Raw genomic sequence first — 10,108 nt, forward strand, 5'->3', positions numbered from 1 at the left:
AAGAGTTCATCCTCATTAATTTATTAATCCATTAAAAGCTGGGCATCTGAAACAATGCTTAATTGTCTGTAAAGGATTGTGTGTTCAAATTTGGCTCCAAAAAAGGAATCCCATTAACAAAATAAAGAGATTTTAATTAAAAAATAATTTTTTATTTTTATAAATATTTTGAATATTTATACTAATCGCTTTTGATTTTTATTAAATGAATACATCAATAAAAATACTATATTTTTTACTAAGAAAAATAGATTGATAAAAAAAAGATTACAGTAGCAAATTATCTTATTTATAATGAACTTAAATTATAATTTTTCTTAAAACAATATTGATATATGATTAAATAAATTTTTTTAAATAAATCTTAATGACAAAAAATCTTTATTTGCATCTTTCTCTCAGCTTTTCAATTTAATTTTTTATTTACATCAACATTTTTTTTTCTAACATTTATTTCCCTAACCTTTTTAGTTCATAATAAAAAAATTTCTTCAAGCTAAAACATTTATATGACTGTGCTGGCAATTTTTTTTATTAAAAAATATTTTTTAATCCATTCCACAACAGATCAGCAGTAAATTTGCTAGCTGATTTTTAAATCACATGAAGTTCGTCATAAGATTGAAGATGCCTAGATGAAATACACAATTGTCACGCACCATAACTCTTAAGAATAGACACGCATGAAGTCCTATATATATTGATGTGAAGTATGTACTGATATACAGCAAAAGTTATTCAGGTTCTCCATCTCTCGTTACTGAAAAACAAAACGAAAACGATATGGTCTTGGAGAAAGAAGAAGACGCTTTAGAGCCCATGAGTCCTTCTGCACAGTACTTCAACAGCTCAGCTCTAAACGTCTCCGTTCTTGTTGTTTTGGAGACTGAAGTTCCCCTTGATGACTCAAAAACTATCCCTTTGGTCAGGGATGTTTTTCTCCCCATCAACCCACGTTTCTCTTCCATCATGGTACTCTCACTCTCTCTCTCTCGCCCCCTATGTCAAGTGTATGAACATGTGTCTCATTACTTTTTCTTCTTTCTTTTTCTTCTTTACGGGAAAAAAGCTACATTTTTGTCTGTTCAAAGACATGCTGCAGTACTATATCTTTTTCAACAAATAAACAAATAACAATCTCAGTCCTTGTAAAATTCTGGTTGTTATACTGTGAAAAGAGATATAGCAGATATGGTTCTCCTACTCTTCTTTGTATATTCCCAACAAATAGATTCCTATGGAGGCCAATTTTGGCCTCCAGATCCTGTGACCGATAAAAAACTTGACGGGCAAAAAAAACCCGTCGACAGCTTTGCAATCCGCTACATTGTTTGGGCCTTGGCCTCACAATAAACCATGGACATCCAAGCTGTTCATTTTGTTGTCGGGATCTCCTCACTTGTGTTGGGTCTCGACCTAACCTTTAACTATCTCGATTGGGTATGAATCCTAGATTAATTCCACGGGAGCCTAGTCATAAGCTTGCTTCTTCAATTATGCCTCCTTGTCTTGTCAATTGGTATCATCAATAATCAATAGTATTGAGATAATTTTTTATGGTTTCATTTTTTAGTGTGAAACAACTAAGCACAAACAGCTTATATATATATATATATATATATATATATATATATATATATATATATATATATATATATATATATATATATATATATATAAAAACACATGAGCCAAATGTCAAATGATAGTTTCATAAACTAGCTATTAATTTCCTTGATACACTAATTGGGCATGTGAAAGTATGATATTTATTATTCTCTCTAAATTTTTAGATTACTCTGCTAATTTTTTTTAAGAAAAAAACCTGAAGACTTTGGATCAATTAATGCATTATACCTCGAATATATTTCTCACTAGAAAACTATGCTTTTGAATTTTATTCTTCTTTGGATGAGTAATCTGACTCAAATAGTGAAAACGTGGATACAGGTTATTGATGAGAATGGAGAAAAAAGATGGAAGAAGGTGGAAGTTGAGCTCCAAGACCATGTTTATGTCCCCATTTTCCCAGAAGAAATGTCACCACAATTTTATGACGAGTACTTTGAAGATTACTTATCAAAACTATCAATGTTACAACTTCCACAAAGCCAACCCTTATGGGAAATTCATTTAATAAAATACCCCACCAGTAATGCAGCCGGCACTATAATATTCAAGATCCACCATGCAATTGGAGATGGTTACTCTCTTATGGGGGCTCTTCTTTCATGTCTGCAAAGAGCTGATAACCCTTCTCTTCCCTTGACATTGCCTTCTGTCCAACCACGCGTAGACACATCTGGTGATCATCGTACAATCTTTAAGACTGTTCCCAAGATTTTCTCTTTGCTGTTCAATACCGTGTCTGATTTTTTAGGAAGCCTTATGAAGAGCAGTTTAGTTGAAGATGACTTGTCTCCAATCCGATCAGGAGATATTGGAATTGAGTTTCGACCAATTGCTCCTACTAGAATGACATTCTCTCTTGGTCAAATTAAACAAATTAAGGCTACTCTTGGTGTGGTAAGCTTACTTAATTTCAAGTACTATTTAGTTGTTTTTCTTAAAAAATAATAACATTTTGGCTAAGAAACCATTAGAGTTCTTAATGAATCGGCAATCACTGACAGTCAAATGACTAAATTATAGTTTTCAAAAAATTAGATGAACTAATAAGTTATTACATCGATAAAAACATAAGCGAGTCCCATGAAAGGTAGAAAAGAGTACGATTAGAATATTGAAATGCGGACAGTTCTTTCCATTTCCCAGCTCACTATGCACACCAAAATAAAAGAAAGCAAAATAGGAAGTTAATTATGATCAAATATCCATTAAAGAAAAAAAATTGGTTGCAAGTTCTAATAAAACTTAAGCTAAGATTTTCATGTAAAAAAACCAGAAGCAACTTCATCTAAAATTGTTTTAAAAGAAAATAAATTGCTAATCATAGACAATTTTAAACATGATTATATTATTATTGGATCAACTTTAACCAAAAAAAATTATTAATTTAATTTGAAGGAAATAAAATGAAACCTAATTTGGTTTACATGTAGAGAGATAATTTAATTTTAATACAAGGGATGGCTAATGATTGATGAGACAATCCTTTCCTTTTATTTTGTTCTTATCTCTCTACATCATCAAGTTTTTAATTTGATTTTCTTGATATATATCAGACAATAAATGATGTTATTACTGGAGCAATTTTCTTGGGAACTCGCTTATACATGCAAGAAATGAGCAAAGGGTCAAGCGATCATTCAAATTGTACAGCATTAGTGATGCTTAATACAAGAATGTTTCGTAGTTACCAGTCAATTAAAGAAATGGTAAAACCCAAAGCAGAATCACCATGGGGCAACCATTTTGCCTTCTTGCATGTCCAATTACCTGAGTTGGTGGCCAGTACTGAGTTAAATCCAATAGAATTTGTCAGGAAAGCTCAGCAAATCATCAAGCGAAAGAGAAGCTCTTTGGCTGTCTATCTCACTGCTGCATTCATTGAGATCGTGAAGAAATTAAAAGGACATGAGGTATGCTAGCTTATCTATAAGGTCTCTACAACAAAATTGAATTTCAGTGGCATCTTGTAAGTAAATGTTATGATGAAATTTAAAGTAATTGCATGCATATATGGAGTTAAAATAATATCAATTTTGGATATTTATAGATATTAATTGGATCTAAAATCATTTTTTAAGAATATTATTATTATTATTATTATTATTATTTAAGGCATGCTTGTAGGATGCTTGCTAAAATGATATCAATTAATCAACCATGTGCCTCAGGTAGCTGCCCAATGCATTCATAAAACAATGGTGAACGCAAGCATGACAATAACAAATATGATTGGCCCAGTGGAAAAGATGTCTTTGGCTAATCACCCAATCAAAGGCATGTACTTTGCCATTGCTGGCAATCCTCAGGTACGTTATAATCACTTGTCAAATTTAATTAATCACTTATCAAGTTTCAACAAAACAGTATATATATAACATGTGTTGATGGGGTTGCAGAGTCTTAACATAACAATTGTAAGCTACGTGGATAAACTAAGGGTTACAGTGGGAGCTGAGAAGGGCTTCATAGATTCCCAAAAGTTGAAGTCGTGCATAGAGGAAGCTTTCCAGATGATACTCAAATCTGTTGCCTGTGAAATTCAGCAAAAGAATTGAGAGGGAATCAAATCATAGAATAATTTCGTTTCTGAAAATCTCACTCTTTATTTACTGGTCTTTTGAATTATAATTAATGGTTGTTGGAGCTAGCAAGTTTGATCAAGGTCAAATATTTGCTGAGTTAATTATATATAAATTATATCTTGCATCTTTTTGCTAAAATCCATTGAACTCTTTTCAAGATGATAAGCTTCTAGGGTATGTTTGAGAACGCGTGCAAACCGTGTTCCTTTAAATTTTAATTTTTTTTGTTTAAAATGAATTTTTTTATGTATTTAGATCGTTTTGATGTGCTGATATTAAAAATTATTTTAATATATTTTTAAGCAAAAAACACTTTGAATTATCTCCAGTACCACAACTTCAAACACAAATGATATACGTATGGATACTTTTGTTCATCGTACATAAAACAAAACTAAAGAGTTCGTTCTCATTAAGTTTTTATTATTAATAATCTAAGATAGTTTTTTTTTTGTAACCCGGGGTGTTCGGGCTAGCTTACGCGCACCACAACTAATCCCTGGACCCACTGAACACCCTGCAAGCCCAGTAGACAGGTAAGACATCGCAGGGGTAATAGACATGGACGCTAAGGCTCGAACCCAGATGAGGCAAGGAAACCTTGCCTCTGGCGCTAGTTTATTAAGGCTAAAGAAGTCCTTTAGGAAAATTCCAAAAGCCAAGACGTTCCCAAAAAATATCCCTTGTCATGTGTTTTTGTATCTTAATAGAAAGCTTTCATGGTAAGATATCAAGGCTAAAGATTAGGAGGTTATAAGCTACCGAGAAAATCTAAATGATCCCATTAGATTTTTTGTTAATGACAAGACTTCTAACCACTAGTTTATTATCAGATCAAGAAATAAAACTCGTCTTTTAGTTTATAGCAGGATTTTCTTCTTTAAGATAATTTTTTCTGCTCTAGAGCCTTTTAAAAGGTTGTAGCCCTAAATGTATAATTGAATTTAGAATTTGTAATTGCATAATTTTGATATATAAAGCTCAAGATATATCTTTTTTAATATTTAATATGAAAATAAAAAATTTTGTTGAAGGTAAGATTCTAACCTGATTTTTGAAGATCTATTTAGAGGTTCAAATGAATTTGAATTTCTCCTCATCATAATACTATGTGTTTCAATTTAGATTAAACCCACATTTAGATTTTGTAACTCCAACTTGATTAAAAACTTGTCAAAAAAAATAAAAGCTTGAAATATAAATTTTAACTTTTTATATATTTTAGCAATTATTTCACCAAATTTTTCAGGTATTTTAAACTCATAAAATTACTTTTAATGAGCTCAAATAAGCTTAAAATACATTAAAAAAACACATTAAGAAGCTGCTTCATCCTCTGTTTCTGTAGCGTCTTGGTTGTGCACTCTTTCTTGGATGCTGACTCGTAGCTTTTGGTTCTCTTGTTTCTATTGTTCTTCGGTGTTATTTTAATTATTTAGCTTCTTAGTAAATGCTCTATAGATTTGCTAAGTTTCAATATGGATGGTCTGTTGTTTCATTTTCAACAGATTCGTTTTGTACTTCTTCTTCGCTATTCTTTACTGCCTTTTAATACAATCTTTGCCCTTTTAAAAATTCTCAAGTTTTCTTGTCTTTTTTTTTTATATATATAGCTAATGTTTAAATAACCTTACTTTTAATAAAATCAATGATTATAAAAAAGAAAAGGAAAAAAAAGAAGAAGATGGGATTCATTACAAACATAATATATTCAAGACTGAACTAGGACGTGTCTTCAAGTACGAATCAAACATTCGGCTCGCCGATTATTTGATGGATCACCTTGATCCAAGTAATTGTTATTTTATAGTGTGGTAGCGGTTATTTTTTAAATAATTTTTTATGTTAAAATATATATTAATGATATTTTTTTATTTTTTAAAAATTATTTTTAACATCAGTACATCAAAATTATTTTTAATACAAATCATATTAAATTTTAATAAAAAAAAATTGAATTTTTTAAAAACATAATTTGTACTATATTTCTAAATAGTTTTTTAAAGTGCAACTTCTGACAATGATGGTGAGAACAATAATATATTGGAAGACGGTTGAAGTAAATCTCAAAGATCACATAAGAAATATATTCCTGTTTTCCGAGCGGTTCTTAAGGAATGGAACTAGAGTTTAATTTATTGAACTTTTCTTTTTATGACTACTTATCAAATATGTATGGCAATATTGTAACATCTTAATTCCATCTTCAAAACCAGAAATTATGGTATGAATTAATTAAACAGTACTCTAAAAGCAGGTAGGATTCAATTCAATTCAATGACAGCTCAATGACAGCTCCTGCCGGCTATTTTCCAAATATGAGAAGATTCAATGTTAATGGAAAAGTCAAGGATTTATGCACTGAGCATGCCTAAGGTCCCCTTCACTTATATGCATTACAGTGTTTATCATTACGGTTGGAAAGTCTTTTTTTTATAAAATTAAATTATTTTAAAAAAATTAAAAAATATATTATTTTAATTCATATAGAAAATGATGTTCACAATTTTAAACTAAAGGTTACTGGTAAAGATTTTATTTGCTCCATATTTATATTTTTCGACGAATCCATTAGAACATGCATAATTCGTATATATGTACTTGACATTTAATTTGATTTTAATAGGTATGATCTGGATTTTAACAAAAAAAAAAGAAACAAAAAAGAAAATTCTAAAATATACATTATGCTTCTTATGCAACATTCTCTCACTCTATAAATCAGATCAAAATCAGATCAGATGTTGGATGTCTTGTAATAAATCAAATAAATTTAGGTTAATCTACTAAACCTATAATTCAGGTCATAAGATTATAATAGCCTTATAAAAAAAAATAAAAAATAAATTATAAAGCCTAATTTCCAACCAATTCAATGTTAAATGATTAATTAAAACAAAAGATCTTAAAAAAACAACCAAAGTCAACTCGAGCTAACCTGTTAAATGGTGACTTTGATCATAAAATTAAGATAACTTCTTAAAAATAAATAAATAAATAAATTATGAAACTCAATTTTCAACATATTCAATCTTAAAAGTTGAAAAAAAAAACTAAATTCATGAAATCGGGATAATTCTATAAAAAACAAATTGAAAAATTAATTAAACTCAAAAAACCTGATATTGAAAGATAAAATTAAAAAAAAAAAATATAAAATGAAGATTGTGTGGAAAAAATAATTATAAAAAAAATATTCAATTAAAACATGGCTTAAAATTTGAACTGAGTCAACTTGAATCAACCTACCAAACCTGTGATCAATGTCATGAGTTCAGGAAAATCCTATAAAAACAAATTAAAAAAATATTTAATTTAAAAAGAACTCAAAAAATAAAGAAAGTCAACATCAGTCAACTTCCCAATCTCATGAAATTGGTTATATATGAGATCGAGATAAACCTAAAAAAAAAAAATATTATGAAACCTTATTTTTAACCAACTCAATTTTAAAGGATAAAATCGAGAAAAATAATTAATTAGAAAGGAATGCAAAAAAATAACTCATGTTAAATTAGGTTAACTTGTTAAACTCAAGAAATGAGTTATGAGATAAGGATAATTTCATAGAAATCATATCAAAAAAACATATGAAACCCATCTTCAACAAATCTAATATTAAATGCTACAATCAAGAAAATAAAAATTAAATTTATGAAATTAATATATAACCTAATAAAAAAAATTATGAAGCATAATTTTCAAAAATAATCTAATATTGAATGATAAAATAAAAAAATTAATAAAAAAATATCTTATTAAAAAGTGAAATTAAAATTAAAAATAAATAAATAAATATAAAAAATTATTTTAATAAATAATATTTTATGAATATAAATAGATTAATTTAGCCATATCCTTTAATATTTTAATAATTCAATGTTCCCGAAGCAAATAATTGGAGATCGATAGTCTACAATGACAGCTCTTTTTGGCTGTTTTCCAAAAATCAATGATTAGTTGTTGGCTTAAATTAATTGTTATCTTTATATTAATTCTCTCTTTAAGGTCCCTTTGCCGAATTCAGATGGAAAATGATTAGTTGTTGTACTTTTTTGGCTGTTTAAAGATTTTTTTTGCTCCACTTTTCTATTTGTCAACGATTCCATTAGAATATGTTAACATTTTATTTGAATATGAATAGGTATGATTAGGATTTCAACCAAAAAAAAAAAAGTTTTAAAATATGCATTAATTATGCTTGTGACGGAAAATTCTCTCCCTCTATAAATCTCATGTTGGATGTTCTGTAATGAATCAAATCACTGAGTTATCTTCAGCTACCACTTTTCTTTCAAATTAGGAAGGGAACCACATGGAAATTCAAATTATTTCTAAGGAAATCATCAAGCCCTCTGCTCCAACACCTCCCCACCTAAAAACCTATAAGCTCTCAGCTGTCGACCAGCTTGCTGCTTTTGCAGCGGATATCCCTATCATTCTTTTTTATTCCCCAACAGATGAAATTTCCAGCAAAAACTCTGATTATCTAAAGAAATCCTTCGCTAAAACGCTAACACTCTTCTACCCTTTTGCTGGACGAATAAAAGATGATTCATCCATTGATTGCAATGATGATGGAGCCACTTATATTGAAGCCCATGTAGCAGGCAACATGTCCATGATACTTCAACAGCCAGACATGGATCAACTGGAACAGCTACAGTCATGCAAGCCGGACGAAAACGTTGATGAGCCAAGCGGCAAGGTAATGCTAGCAGCCCAAGTGAATTATTTTGATTGTGGTGGGATAGCAATCAGTGTTCGCATTCGCCATCGAATAGGTGATGCATCCTCAATGGCAAGTTTTGTTAAATGCTGGGGTGCAATTTCTTGTGGTATTTATGATAATAATGCAGGAACGGTTGTTGATTGCTCCTCACTCTTCCCTCCGCAAGATTTGTCAGGCATGTCATTCTTATACAATCTTATACCTCGTAGTTCATTCAATATATCCACGAAAAGATTCGTGTTTGAGGGTCCTAAGCTAGCTGCGCTAAGAGGAAAGTTGTGCAACGGGCCATATTTGAATCGTCCAACCCGGTTCGAGGCTGTATGTGCCCTTATTTGGGGTGTTGTTGGAGAAGATAGTGAATCTAAAAAGGTAAATAGAACCGCAACAATTGCCGTGGATTTGCGGAAAAGAATGGATCCACCCCTACCACAACATTGTATTGGAAATATAGTCCATTTGGCTGAGGCAAATTGGGAAAATAAAGTGGTGGACTGTAATGGTTTAGCTGGAAAAATTCATGAGTCAATAAGCATGATAAACAGTGACTATGTGAGGCAGGTTTACGCAGACGGCACCTTCTTCAGTTTAATGAGACAAAGAATGGCGGAGATGGCAGAAGATCCTAATAGCTTTAGGGGTGTAATTGGTTTCAGTAGTTGGTGTAAATTTCGATTTTATGAGGTTGATTTTGGATGGGGAAAGCCCATTTGGGTAGGCACTTCTTTGAGGCTTGCACCCAACTGGGTCATGCTATTGGATACAAGGGATGGTGAGGGAATGGAAGTAAGGATTGCATTACCCAACGAAGAAATGGTCAAGTTCGAACAAAATCCAGACATCTTAGCCTATGCTTCTTTCACTCCAGCCATATGAGCTTTTATGTCGGATGCCCTTCTTTTTACCCTTTTTTTAATGAAAAATTTGGATGTTTCATGTGTATAATAAAGGAACCTTAAGGACATACTCTTGCGCATTAAGCCTAGAGGTTTGTTCTTGGTCCTCTCCTAGTTAAGGGATTGATTGTCCAGGTTTGAGCGTGTACTACTAGGCAATAATTTCACTGGAAAGGAAATAATTATTTGCTGTTTACAATATATTTGTACTGGCACCCATTAATTGTTCCCCATCAATTAAGATGAAAAGTCTTAAATCTTTTATG

General features: G+C 30.7%; 2 protein-coding genes across 2 annotated transcripts; both read left to right on the forward strand.

Moving 5' to 3' along the window:
* Window positions 1–783: 783 nt before the first annotated feature.
* LOC133671434 (wax ester synthase/diacylglycerol acyltransferase 4-like) lies at window positions 784–4,187 on the forward strand. Its single transcript, XM_062092204.1, has 5 exons — window positions 784–972; window positions 1,951–2,526; window positions 3,186–3,542; window positions 3,801–3,938; window positions 4,029–4,187. Exons 1-5 carry the CDS (start codon window positions 784–786, stop codon window positions 4,185–4,187), a joined length of 1,419 nt encoding a protein of 472 aa, XP_061948188.1.
* A 4,342-nt stretch (window positions 4,188–8,529) lies between these two features.
* LOC133671435 (stemmadenine O-acetyltransferase-like) lies at window positions 8,530–9,822 on the forward strand. Its single transcript, XM_062092205.1, has one exon. It carries the CDS (start codon window positions 8,530–8,532, stop codon window positions 9,820–9,822), a length of 1,293 nt encoding a protein of 430 aa, XP_061948189.1.
* Window positions 9,823–10,108: the final 286 nt, after the last annotated feature.

The sequence above is a fragment of the Populus nigra genome, chromosome 13 (assembly GCF_951802175.1).
Source record: "Populus nigra chromosome 13, ddPopNigr1.1, whole genome shotgun sequence".
NCBI lineage: Eukaryota > Viridiplantae > Streptophyta > Magnoliopsida > Malpighiales > Salicaceae > Populus > Populus nigra.

Bases quoted from the DNA above. Each gene is read 5' to 3' on its own strand.
- LOC133671435 (XM_062092205.1), top strand. From the start codon at position 8,530: ATGGAAATTCAAATTATTTCTAAGGAAATCATCAAGCCCTCTGCTCCA.
- LOC133671434 (XM_062092204.1), top strand. From the start codon at position 784: ATGGTCTTGGAGAAAGAAGAAGACGCTTTAGAGCCCATGAGTCCTTCT. The intron at 2,527-3,185 runs GTAAGCTTACTT...GATATATATCAG, and splicing joins TTAAGGCTACTCTTGGTGTG to ACAATAAATGATGTTATTAC. The intron at 3,939-4,028 runs GTACGTTATAAT...ATGGGGTTGCAG, and splicing joins CCATTGCTGGCAATCCTCAG to AGTCTTAACATAACAATTGT.